Source organism: Cervus elaphus, chromosome 20 (genome assembly GCF_910594005.1).
Source record: "Cervus elaphus chromosome 20, mCerEla1.1, whole genome shotgun sequence".
Taxonomy (NCBI): domain Eukaryota; kingdom Metazoa; phylum Chordata; class Mammalia; order Artiodactyla; family Cervidae; genus Cervus; species Cervus elaphus.
This window is the reverse complement of record NC_057834.1, coordinates 66,375,633-66,389,955: the sequence shown is the minus strand read 5'-3', so window position 1 is coordinate 66,389,955 and position 14,323 is coordinate 66,375,633. Positions and strand designations below refer to the sequence as shown.

Sequence of the window (14,323 nt, the reverse complement as noted above, 5' to 3'; positions counted from 1 at the left end):
ACTTCAGAAATGTCTTCTCACCTGGATTATTAAATAGATTTTGGCTGAGTCCACGCAAAGGAATGCTATCTTCCCTTTTCTTCAGATATTTGGATTCCAGTCCTAAATTTTCACCACTTGAAAGAAAAACAGTAATTATGAACTTAATTTGACAAAGTCTTGTTTTCTCTACAGTAAGGTCTGAATGTTTATATACATACATATATGACAATATAACTAACATTTATAGCTTTGTTCAAATCATGCTTTTCAGTGGATTCTTAAGCAAATAATTTATCCTAAGCCAAAGTATACATCTTCTCAGTAAAAATAAGATTTTCTTTTGACCAAAAACCCCTCAAAATTTTGTAGTGCTTCAAAGTTGTCATTATTAGCTATTAATACTCACTACACTAATGAATTCTGGCCAGATGAATAAAAACATGAAATCTTGAAAAAAACCAAGGAGGGGTATTCTGTAGTTGTACTTTCCCTCTTTCAACCACTATATTCCTTCCTTTTAAATCTATCCACTGTTAGCAGTTTCTCTAATAGTACACTTGTAAGAAGTTAAAAGATCTTGTAAAGCAATGACATTCTATCTGTAGAATTAAATGATGGTCTTTTCTCAATTTTCAGAAAAAAATGGGTGAATAGGTGTTTTTTCAATTTTAATTTTTTTCTTTAACCTTTGCCACTTATTACTAGCAGACTACAAATAAACAAATTCTAAACAACTCAAAACAGCCCAACAGTCCTAATTTTATAGACACGTGATTATGTTGATTTTGTACCACAAATATCATTTTTTTCTGTTAACTAAAATTGTTCTTGGTGTACATGATAAAGTTAAACATAAACATCATGGTGTTCTATTAATTCCAGGTGTTCTGCCACTTTAACAAGTATGAGCTTCAATATAGCAAACATGAACATTTCAGGACCTGAAAGAATTCTCACCTGTTTAAAAAATGGAGGCTCACAAACATTAACTATTATAATACTCATCTTGGTGCTAATTTTAGAGGAGCCAATGAATAAAGCCCAGAGACCTGGAATAAGAAGCCTCTTGGAGCCATGTCAGTAATTTAGTTTGCAACATATTGGGGATAGTGATGGCTCATGATACTGAGTACCAGCAGACACGTTTTAAAGCAATTAAATTTTAAGTAAATAAACGTAATGGTAAGAAAACAGTATTAAAAACATAAATACTAATCAAATTTGCATCTATAAATTATTTACTTTAGCCACAACTCACTGATTCAACAAACTTCACTATGCAAAACCAGCTTAAGAACTAAAAAGTAAGGAATCTCTGAGTAGGCAAAATTGGCATTAAAGCTTATTTATGTTAGTTTGACTAGGGAGCAACCTCACAAGACTTTTCACTCTTATTTACCACAGAATTTTAATTCTCAGAGTACACTGGAAGCAATTATTTAGAATAACAGAGCTTCCAAAGGCAGACATAGCCATATAGGAAAATAAAAACAAAACTGCCAACTCTGACGAATTAAAGATTTCTATCTAACTGCCCAAGAATATCTGAAAGGGTATTCTTCAGTTATATAGAGAAATCCCTTTTAAAAAATTAAATTTTACTATATGTCTTTAAAACTATAATTTTAAAAAAATATGAGAAACCACTTTCTTACAGATGGAAGTGACTAACTTAATTCTGCTGCTCAGCAAGTTAACACATCACATAAATACGTGGCCATCACAGCTTTCAAACACTGTTAACAAACTCCTTAAGATGACTTTCAGAATTACAAACATTAAATTTTATGTCAAGAACTTACTTTTCCTTATCAGTTGAGCAGGGCATACTAACAGTTGTTCCTGACTGAACATCTCCTAGTGATGTATTTGGTTTTGCAAACTGCAAGTTAAACTGAACCTGTCAAGAGAGAAAACATCATATAACTGATTAGTGAGAACTGAGACAGTTCTAAACAGCAGTAGCAGAGACAGTTCTATAGAGATAGGTGGCTACATTTTTTCTCTGATAAATCTAGACCACAGAAGTTCAACCTATATTTTATAACACAAGCACATTTTATTGAGAAGATTTAATTTTAAAATCCTATTTCTCCTTGCCAAAAAGTTTCCATCATATAAGCAAGAATAATAGCACAAATTATTTTAATATTATTTTGAAATGAAAACATGAACATTATACATTTAAGTAATTAAGTATAATACATTATACACTGCTTTAATGTTAAAAGTAACCAAGAACCACAATGATGCATTTATTTACCACATGCATTCTGAGAATTCCCTTTCAAGAATTTAAACTCTATCATAATGAAGAATTCTAAATGAGTGCTAGGAATCTAAATTTTGAAATAGTCAAAAACAATCCAAGAATCTATACAAAAGTCCAAAATAAAATAACAAGCATATGAGATGTAGTAGCTTATTTAAAATAATAATGACTATGATTAAGGGGGTTTCATACCAAGAATATACATATGGGCTTTATGTTATGGAATTCCATAAATGTAAGTCACCATACTAATAAATAAAAAAGTTATGATGACTTGAATCCCAAAAAAAGGCATAAGGAGATAAGAAATACCTATTTTTTGTTAAAAAATCATAATAAAATATAGATACTAGCTTCATAGAAAAAAATTATAAATCAGAAAGGTATATGCTGCTGTCCTCAGCTACAAAGGCTTAACATTCTAAAGATAACAATTCTCCCTATATTAATCTACACATTTAACAAGATCACAAAAAATAAAAGTACAGGACTTTTAAAAAGTGAAGTAAGCTAATTCACATAGTCCTTATAGAAAACATACAAGAGGTAAGAAAATTTTAAAAGAGCCTAATATTAATACATAATGTAGTTTCCAGACACCAATGATAAATAATTAGAAAACTGACAAAATAAAAAGAATGGTCCTCAAAACTAACCAACAGGCAGTGCAGGACTGTGATCTCTGAGAGAAAAAAGCTGTGATCCATACAACTGACCCAGCTTTCTAATTAGAGGCACTTCCTGACTGACTGCAGTACAAAGAAGGTAACTACTAAATGGAGAAGATAATCAGTTTAGGGAGGATGAGGTACCTGGGAGATGCAAGGCAGAATTCTGATGAAAAGTGAGGTATAAAGAGAACAAGCCCCAGAAATCAACACATGAATCTCCTTGAGTTTTTTCTGAGTACTATGCACATGCATGGGGCTTCCCATGTGGTTCAGTGGTAAAGAAACCGCCTGCCAATGCGGGAAATGGAAGGGACTCGGGTTCAATCCCTGGGTCAGGAAGATCCCCTGGAGGAGTAAATGGCAACTCACTCCAGGATTCTTGTGTGGAAAATTCCACGGACAGAGGAGCCTAGTGGGCTACAGTCCATGGGGGTCACAAGGAGTCGAACGTGACTGAGCACATATGCAGAGCACAGGTACATGATAGAGTAAAACTCCACAATGCTCTGCAAATAAAAACAGGGGAGCTTTTAGCTGAACAACTTCCAAGATTCATAATCATGAAGACAAAGTGGACAGTCTTGGTGATCATTTAGGACATTCGGTGGGGAGCTTTTCTAAGAGAGCTGAACGATATCCCTTGAGTCAAAGCTACTGTAAATGCATCCGAGGCACAATTCTAAGCAAATGCATCAACTCAATGTTCACAGTAATTCAATAAGATAAAATTATTGCTCCACTTTACAAATGGAGAAACTGAAGCAGGACAACTCGATATTTTTGTTTGTTTGTTACTGGCTTGCCCAACTTCATGCTGGTAAGAGGCAGGATTTAAACTCCAAAATCTGATTCCACATTTTAACCATTATAATTGAGCAGTATATGCATTCAATTCACAAATAAATATTCATGTATTAGAGATTCAAGTTCAAACTGTACTGTTAGTATTAGCGCTGTTTGGCTGCTTTTGTGAGGGATGCATACCAAAAGAATACGGAGGCCAATAATATAGGAAACACTAGAAGTCTGGCTTTAAGAACAGGATTTTTATCATAATTCCTCCGATTCCAGAAGAGCTATAAGAAAGGTAATGTTATTATTTTATAAGTCATATTTAGTCCTACCAACTAAACAATTATCTGCAGTAGTTCTCGTCTTCATTTTGAACATTATGTATATTGCTGGAAAGCTGTTTAAAAGCAATTTTGAATTATAATCCTCAAGAAAAAACTGATACCAATATGTACGCACACTTGAGCATACTGAAAAACAAACAGTATTCATTTGATTACATGTATCTAGTTTTCAATAAGCAATACAAGAAAAGTCAATTAAATGCATTTAAATACTTTTTACATAATAATATTCTAAACATAAAAACTCAGGCTTAATTCTCAATTCACTGAGAGTTCTCAATGGTTCCAAATAATAATTAATAAGGCTATTGTAAAAAAAGAAGTATGTGCCTAAACAACATAGCCAACTTATTTTTAGGGCAGCCCGAAACTAACTTGATAAAGAATTTATAATAGCAGTTTCAAAGTCCTCAATTCTACCTTTCATAAAATAGTCTTCTCAAAAATGAAGACAGAATCAGTGGCTCATCTGGGTGGAAAATTACTGTGAAAACAATTATAATACATGTGAAAACAATGTATAAATCTAAGATATTAGTAATAATGATGATGATGAAAAACTCAAGTGGGCAGAAAAAAGCAAATAAATCAAGGTTTGAAGAGATTGCTAAGTATATGCTATTCTAGATAATGTTGCCAGAACTACATTTTATAATTTATTATAACCCTGCCAATCAGACCCTTAAATCCTAACACTGGAATTCAAAAATATCACTACCGCTAATATACCAGCAGCATGAAACTGGTAATCCTAGGTAGTTTGAGAGTTGTAGGAGATACAGGTAGAAGAAAGAATAAAAAATGGAGAGATAAAAGAGGAATAAAAACAAGTTTAAACATACTGAAATCTAGGTTATTATAAATTATAGTCTCAAAAAAATCATATAGTGCCATTAATATTTCCTGTAAGCACAACACACTAGATATTCATAAATATATTCAGAATTATATTCATCTACTACATCATCTAATACTTAGCAACTGATCAAAAAATAGATGTTTTAAATAAAGTAAATAAATTGCTATTTCCTTTTTTTAAGAAAAGGTGTTAGTTATTTTGCCTACCTTTGGTCCTGAAAGTGGGTGGATGGTATTTTTGGCAGATATAGGATGAGAAAAGGTATTCTGGAATGCAAACGCAGAGGAGACAGGATAACCAATCCCACAAGCTGGGTAAGTCAGTCTACCCTCAACCTAAAAATAAAAGCATAAATAAGGTTGAGGATGAGAAATTTGTTCTAAATAGTATTTGGCGATGCAGGAGGCATTAGCATCTGTCATAATAACTAAGAGTTAAGAGCACTCTCTCAGAGGCCAATCTTGTCTATCAGGACACCAAGCTCTGCTTCATTATATATCATGAAACTGGAATATCTTTGGCCAAGAGGGCTTTTCAGAGTGGCTGTGTAAGCTTAGACCAAAAAAAACAAACAAAAACCAAAACCAAAACCCACTGGATCGGACTTTGAACTGAAGTAAAACAAAGACCTCTGAACCATCTTGGTTCCCTCTAGGGCTTGAATTCCTGCAAAGGGAGTTTGGGGGTAGTCCTAGACCAAAAAGCCAATAAGGGATAAAATAAAAATAATCAAGTAATACCTTTCACACAGCTATTTATCATCAGTCGATAAGATTAAGCCTGTCAAGTTTTTTCACGTTTTTAACTCAGTACCAGTAAGTACCACTTAACTCTGCACTTTTTCCCAAGTTAGCAGAAATCCTTATTAAACATCAAGTACTATCTCATTTACTACAGTAGATTAAAAATTCTACTATGGATTTGCACTTTAAATCCTCTGCCAATGCCCTCCAGTCAAAGACTTGGACCAGAAATACATCTATCGGTGTACACACTCTCTGCGACAAGGAAAACTGAAGACCACATGGAACCAGGAAGAGACGTGTCTCCGTAAGACAGTGTTAAAAGGGAGTATTTACTGGACTCTGTCAGGTGTTAGGTGAATTAAGGAATAGTTTAAGAATGTGGGGCTATACTGCGGACTGGATGCTATCAAGAAATGGGGATAACTATATGACTAGGTACATGAATAGATTTTATCCAGTAAGGTAGGATGAATGCACTAAGACCAAAGTTATAACTGGTAATGAGCAGCACTCACTCACTTTAGCCCGATCAAAGGATACTTGCCCGTTTTTATGGTTTGGCAATGTCCTATTTTTGTCTGTGTTCAAACATGACTATGAAGTGGTCTTGTTTTTGTCTTGCTCCATCACAGTCAGAGAATGGCCCTACCTGATGTTGATATTCTGTGAATTATGTTCAACAGGAGAGCCTCAAAACCTAGCTGTGAGTGCAAGGCCAATTCCTAGCCAGGCCTAGGCCTGGTAGTACCAAGCCAGATCCAGGTACTCAAAGCTAAAAAGCTTAACACTTGTAAATAGTTTCTTCCAGAATCCAGAGCTGACAAGCTTGGTAATACGGTTTTTCTTTCTCTCTCTTTTTTTCCAATAGAATTCAGATTAGGCTCCTCTAGTATAGTGCCAAAGCTGAGCCCATATCCTGTTCTCCCTTACTGAGGCCTCCTAAATACTTTCTGTGTGTGTTAACAGTTTTCAGCACATTTATTTAGCCTTACTTCAGTCACTACTAGAGTGATTTCTGTATCCATTAAAATGTTACAAAGTAGTGTACCCTTAAGATAGAGCCTCTTTGTTAAGTGTACCTTTATGTCCCTCTTCCAAATGTAAAACTACTTCAGTGCTAAAAACTGTAATAGGACTCTAGTCATATTAGGTACCAGCACATAACAATCTGAGAATATTTTTTGTTTTAGAAAATTTACCAAGACCATTCACAATAACTTAATTTAAATCTTACCACATTAGAGGTAGGAGGAATCCCACTTCTGATGGTGTTGCTACTTGAGTGTACAGGTGGAGTGGTAGAAGGCCCCAATACATCTTGCTTTCTCACTAGTTGATTTTCATTTAATTCTTTATTTAACCACGTGATTACTTAAATAAAAGAACAAGAAGAAACTTAATACTTGAATTTTTCTAATAATTTTAAGTATTTTTAAATTATATTAATTTTTTTAATTTTACATTTTTAAAACTATGTTATATCATAGAACAACATAAGTTCATCTAAATATTTGTCACTAAGAATAAATAAATAAATATTTGTCACTAAATATTTTTATTTTACAACTGTCACAAAGGACTCTCTATCCTTTTACATATTTCTGCAAGTCAAGGATCTCTGAAATCTCTTTGATTTCATTTCTAGAATATCTCCCAGTTTATTTAAATTCGAACTCTTATTTCTCAAAATCAGTATTACAAACTGAGAAAAATGTAGAAGACTTAATATCACATTCAGCAATTATAGCAAGTAACAGAAAAGAATTTAAATAGTAAATTACAGTCAATATTTTCAACATTTAGTTTTGGGTTACTGACACATGTGATAGGGTTTCTTTTAATAATGATGGTAACTGTTTTACAGGATAGTTGATTTTAATTTGCTACAGCAAAGACATTAAGATGCTATATTTAAAGCAGATTATATATATACAGCAATATCCTGATTTAACTAGACTTATGAATTCAGTAAAAATTGCAAGAATAAAACTAAAAACCTCATTTAAATGAAAAGGTAAAACACTTACACTTTTCATTATTTTTTAGAAGTTGTTTGCTTTCTTCAAGTTTTTGAACTGTAGCTTCTAATTGTTCTTGTAATTTGCATACCTAAAATACATTAATCCTTATAGTAAGTATAATAAAGGCTAAAATGAAAACTGAAGACATATTAACTATTCATTAAATAATTACTATTAAATATGAAAGGAATTAGCTCAGCTGTGTAATAAAATATATGTGCACATAATTATATATGCACACACACATATATATGAACACTCAACATATTTGAGTCATAATAACCAACTTTTCAAACTGAAATAGTTTATTAAGTTCTGTTGATTATACTTAAGTTTTCTTGGGGAAAAAAAGCCAAAACTTTCTCTGATGTAACAAAGTATAAATGTTTAAAATACATGAGAAAAAAAAATAAAATACATGAGGAAATACATTAAGCTTTGCAAGTAGTCCACACACATTAAATATAAAATATTAACTACCTCTTGTTCTTTAATTCGGAGAGACTGTCCAACATCTTGTAATTCTTTTTGTTCCTTTTGTAATTTTTCTTCCTTTTCAGCCAAGAGTTTCTCTTGCTGAATAGTTACTGTATTCTTCAATTTCAACTTACCCATTAAAGTCTTCAGATCCCCTTGCAATTTTTTGATAATTTCATTTGCCTGTAGAAGAGTTTCACATGAATGTCTCTACATAATGCAATGAAACATTTCTACATAATCCAATGAAATATCAATATTCTATTGTTTTAAAAAAACAAACCTTAAGAAGTTCAGCTGATAATGATTTTATTGTAGCTTCAAGTTTTCCTAGTTGTACCTGATTTTTCTCAGCATTTTCTTCCAGAGCCACCTGATATATATTTTAAAAAATGTGAATAATTAGGAAGTCTGTGTTTATTTAGGAAAAGCATCATATATGCATGTGATCATCAATTTGTTTAGAAAATTTTAAAATAGACCTTTTGTTCCTGGATTGTATCAAATGCTTCTTTTGTTCTTAAAACAAGCTGGTCCTTATCCTTGATTTCCTGTTCTAAAACAGCCACTTTTGTTTGTAGCTGATTAATATGCTTTTCTTTTTCATGGCATTCAGCATCAAGTGTAGAATTTTCTCTTCTCAAAGACAGGACTTCTTGCTTAGCCCGCTGGAGCTCCTAGAGGAGGGGGGAAAAAAGTTGCATTATGAAAAAGGAAAGTTGGCTGGTCTGATAATTTATAATTAAGATATTTAAAATAGGAAAAAGTCTTTCATAATTTTAAAGTTCCAGTACTAATGCTCTTTGAAAGAAACGACGGTCTCTCTAAAGGTATATGTAACTCAGATTTGAAACATAAATGTAAAATACACTAATATCTAATTCAATCACAGTAAGGGAAAATTAAACAATCCTTATGAATTACTGCAACTTTTAAAACCTAGTAACAAGAATTTTCTGTCTTGAAATTTACAAATTCAAAAATTACTGAGGTAATAAATGCTCAGTGTAACAGAATTTCAAAATATATACAATACATAAATAAAAAGAAAGTCCTATCATTCTACCACCAAAGCGGTGATCCTCAGTCTAGTCTGCATAATGAAATCACCTGCAAAGCTTTAACAACTACTGATGCCTGGTATCCTGCCCAAGAGATTTTTATTTCATTCGTATGAGGTATGACCTGAGCTCTTCAACCTGTTTCTTAGGATAGCCAAGAAATCATGAGATATTGTTAATTAACAATAAGTTAGAAAGACAAATACTATATAATATCACTTATATGTGGAATCCAAAATATGATAAAAATGAACATATTTACAAAACAGAAACACTCATATAGAAAACAAACTATATTCAATATCCTATAACAAAACCACAATGAAAACATGAAAAAATACTAAAAATAATTTTTTAAATAGATCTGCCTTCCAATGCAGGAGACATCAAGAGATACAGGTTTGATCTTTGGGTCGGGAAGATCCTCTGGAGCAGGAAATGGCAATCCACTCCAGTATTCTTGCCTGGGAAATCCATCGACAGAGGAGGCTGGTGGACTACAGTCCATGGGGGTCGCAAAGAGTCAGACACGACTGAGCACACACACATACTAAATAACATCTCAATCATCTAGCATCAGTCCAAATGTTGCCAGTACACTAAGGTACAGTATGTAATAGTATTCCTAGCTTTCAATTTTAACAATAAAAAATTGTTTAACAATAAAAAACAATATAAAATAATTTTATAGTATATACCCTAGTGGTTTTAGAAGCACAGACTCTGCTATCAAGTAGTGCATGAGTGCATGCTAACTTGCTTTAGTCATGTCTGACTCTTTGCCACCCTACGGACTTTAGCCAACCAGACTCCTCTGTCCATGGGAGTCTCCAGGCAAGAATACTGGAATGGGTTGCCATACCCTCCTCCAGGGGATCTTCCCGACCCAGGGCTCAAACCCACCGTCTCTTATGTCTCCTGCATTGGCAGGCAGGTTCTTTACCACTACCGCCACCTGGGAAGTCTACTATGTCACCTCCAGTATTACTTAACCTCAGTAAATTTCAGTTCTCTCATTTGTAAAAGAGAAACAATACCATAAATTATTTCACCTTTGCAAAAACCCTTATATAAACTCTGTTTTATGTGTTAGATGCTCAGTCATCTCTGACTCTCTGTGACCCCACAGACTGCAGCCTGCCAGGCTCCTCTGTTCATGGGATTCTCCAAGCAAAAATACTAGAGCAGGTTGCCATTCCCTTCTCCAGGGGTCCTTCCTGACCCAGGGATGGAACCCAGGTCTCCTGCATTGCAAGCAAATTCTTTACTGTCTGAACCACCAGGGAAGTCCAAATACTTAATAAATGGTAGTAACTATTAATTTTAGGGTACTGATCTCTAAAGGTACAATTTAACATAATTAGGTAACAATACTGAAGCTTTAAAAAAGTTTTCAGGACTCAAAATTTCCAAGTCCTATGCAAACCTTGCAAGAAATATTTTGATTACATTATATGGCACCCTACTCCAGTATTTTCGCCTGGGAAATCCTAGGAACAAAGGAGGCTATTTATTTAGTCCATGCAGTCACAAAGAGTTGGACACGACTGAGCAACTGATCATACACACACACATACACACATGAAAATCAACATAACAAAGCACAGTTTACACACTGGCCGGTGTGAGGGCTAAAAGAGAAGAAACCACATAGGATTATAATGAAGTACTCATCCAATGTGCAGGGTGAAATGTTTCACCAACTGGTGTGAAAGGTGAAGAGGGTAGTGAGAAGGACTGAAGCATCTAAGGGCAGAATGCGATGAGGATCTGAACATAAAATCAGTCAGGCTTTATTCAGAATTGGAGGTCTTGTGAGCTAGAATAACACTGTTTGTTTGAACATGATAGGTTTAAGAAAAGCTAAATTCGTTTTCTAATAACTCATATGACAATAATGTATAGTAGTCATCATTAGGAAGAAGTTTATCATCACTGATGAAGTATCCACAAAAGTACCACTACAGCAGTGTTTTTAAAATGTCTCTGTTACCTGAAAGAACAAGACAGTACTAGAGACAGGCCAATAATAGAGAATTTCAATGGCCAGGCTTACTTGGGTAAATTACTTAAGCTCTCAGTGCCTTAGTTTCATCATCATTAAATGGGGTAATAATAATACCTTCTTTAAAATAACTGCTATAAGAATTAAATGAGTTAATATAGGCAAAGCACTTGAAATAGTGTTCAGTAAGCATTAGTTATTATCATTACTTTTATTATTGTTATTACTAGACACTCAACTTCATACAGTTGTTTGCCATGTTGAGTAGACTGAAAGAGTCAGTCTGTCAATACCCTGAGCCACAACACCGGGCTGATACAAAAGTACACTGGCAAATCGGAGGGCGATGCCCAAGAGCTGCTCAAGACCCCAACTAAAAGTATCCAGGTGTGCTTTGGCTCTGTTCAGAATCAGTCTGTTTTATTAGATTCTGGTTTCTCAATTATTAGGGGTATTCTCTGAGCTGATTATCCAAAGACTAAAAGAGATCCTTGCAAAGCATCCAGAATACTACCCACAGAAGTAATAAAGTAACCAAATTCAAATCAAGTTACCAATTAGACCTTGTTTTTACATTGGGGCGGGGAGGGGAACCAACTCCAACATTTGATACCTCTTCAACACCAGACAGTTTTGCTTTAAGTTCTCTGATGGTGGAGTCTCCTTTATATTTCCTTTCAGTGAGGTCTTTATTAGCCGTTTCTAACTCAGACAATCTGTTCTGTAGCTGCTGGATGTTCCGTTGATGAAGGATTTCTAAATCTTTTTTCTGTTGTTCATGTTGCTGTTGATATTGAACCTGGGCCTATTATATAATAAAATACAGTACCAAAATTCAAAGAAAAAAATACAATATGAGAACATTTGAGTAAAAAAAAAAATCTTAATTATTCTTCTTTATAAGATGTCCCTGCTTTTAAGAGATTCTGTTTTTAATTACGGATTTTATGAAAAAGAAAGGTCAACAAAACAAAGGCAAATTTACTACTATGATCTTGTTCATAATTTATTCTTCTCCTAAACCCACCTGTTTAGAAGTAATGGCCTTCAATTTAAGGGAAGAATGCTATGTGTTAAGAGGGGGAAAAAAACAAATCGCAAAACACTACGTATAGTGTCAAACTATCCCTATGAAAAGAAAAAAATGAGCAGGTACTTAAGGAACTTTCAGTATTTGCTTTAAACCACATTATTCTGTTTCTGTTTTTTACAACAAGTATAAATGTTTTCTAATTTAAAAAAAATTGAAACTTACAGTAAAACTGACAAGGTACTGCTCAGTCTTACATTTAGTTGTTAAATTTCACTAACAAAAAAATTTGAACATGGTTGTAACTCTGAAATCTTTGTTCACCTGTTTGTATCATACCAAAAATCTATCTTAATAATTTCTGTCATGAGACTTAGATGGCATTATGTTAAGTGAAATAAGTTACAGTAAGACAAATACTGTATGATATCACTTATAGGTGTAATCTAAAAAAATACGACAAACTAGCGAATAAAACAAAAAAGCAGCAGACTCACAAACAGAACAAACTAGTGGCTATCAGTTCGGAGAGAGGGAAAGTCTAGGGGCTACATAGCATTAGAGGATTAAAAACAGGATTATTATGGGATTATATAAAATTGTGTATGTGAAACGTTTGAAAATTATAAAGCACAATAGAATTTAAAGATTTTCATTCAACAAAAAAAATTTTTAAATAATAATTTCTGTTGATGAACAGTAACAAATCTAAATACATTTTAAAAATAAAAAATAGTTTTCTGATTATGCAAGCTACACATTCTTTTAAAGGCATAAAGAAAGAATCACAAATAACTGATAACCTCCATCCAAGGAGTCATTATAAATATTTAGGAATATTCCTTTCCAGCTATTTATATACTTAAAACTGACATCACACAAATACACATAACACATAGCTAAATTTAACACTTGAGACCAAGCACTTTACACAATTTAATTATGCTTTTTAATCCTTTAGCACTTGCACTTCCTCATATCGATAAAAACTCTTTGTAAATACTTTCAATATCCACACAGTATCCCAATCCACGGCTATACCATAATGCAATTAACCCCCTGCCCTACTATGTATGCTGAGTTTCCAATTATTCACAATTACAAATAAATCCATGGTTAAAACTTTTCTTCATAAGCATACACCCAAATTCAGATTATTTCCTTATAATCAATTATGGCTTGAAAATATGTAAACAAATATAAAGCTTGGTACTAGTTACAAAATCATATTCCAGAAAAGTTGTATCCACTCAAAAATTCCTAACACAAAAGCAGGGGAGTGTCTCTCATAAAATACTTAGGATATTTTCCATGACTATTTTAGGAATTTCCTCATTTTTGGAAAACTGAAATGGAGAGAAGAAAGAAGCACAAGAAATAAAAGAGGAAAGAGTCCATATAAAACTGAAAATGCAACCGTAGAAGGAGCAATCAAGGGAGAGAAGCAACAATGACCAAACTGGTTTAGGATGCTAACTGTAACTGTCTGAGAGGGTCACCAAACACGCTGAAGCAACAAGGGGCCAAAGTCTGCAAAAATAAAGAACTGGCTTTATCCCCGTGATGATCAGAATTCTGGAACTTTTGTTGTTTGTTTTTTTTTTTAAAAAAAGTGTAATGGATAGAATTACAACATTTACATTTTCTGCTCTGTTTATTTCAGGTGATTCTGATGCACACTAAAGTCTTAAAATCACCGCCCTATAGAGTATCTATCAGCAGGAAGAGAGGAGAAGTTTGCTTGGTTTTAAAGTCTCAAAGCACTGATTCACAAGCCTATTAGAAAAATGCAGTGAGAAATGCAAACAAATCCTTCAGTCGTTTTCGTGTTAAACACAAATATACTTAATGAGACTTTCAGAACCTAACCTGTTTGAAAATAGAACCAAAAAATATTTAGTAAACAACAGAAATTAATGAAATCAGATGGGAGTATAGAGACAGTGCACAACTAATTAATGAAACAAAGAACTGGTTTTTTAAAAATACTAAAGAAAACAAACTATCAACTCTAATTAAAAAAAGACAATTAAGAACATAGGACAAATAGTATGGAGATTTAA

General features: G+C 33.4%; 1 protein-coding gene across 2 annotated transcripts in view; it reads right to left on the bottom strand.

The window, feature by feature from the left end:
- SASS6 (SAS-6 centriolar assembly protein) overlaps positions 1-14,323 on the bottom strand; it is a 38,832-nt gene that overhangs the window by 1,929 nt on the left and 22,580 nt on the right. For both annotated transcript variants that reach the window (XM_043878318.1, XM_043878317.1), the window contains exons 8-16: positions 11,844-12,035; positions 8,647-8,841; positions 8,448-8,537; positions 8,168-8,347; positions 7,694-7,775; positions 6,901-7,037; positions 5,127-5,255; positions 1,785-1,882; positions 22-116 (exon numbers count right to left, since the gene is read on the bottom strand). In XM_043878318.1, coding sequence (XP_043734253.1) covers positions 22-116; positions 1,785-1,882; positions 5,127-5,255; positions 6,901-7,037; positions 7,694-7,775; positions 8,168-8,347; positions 8,448-8,537; positions 8,647-8,841; positions 11,844-12,035 — 1,198 coding nt within the window. The remainder of the gene's footprint in view (positions 1-21; positions 117-1,784; positions 1,883-5,126; positions 5,256-6,900; positions 7,038-7,693; positions 7,776-8,167; positions 8,348-8,447; positions 8,538-8,646; positions 8,842-11,843; positions 12,036-14,323) is intronic.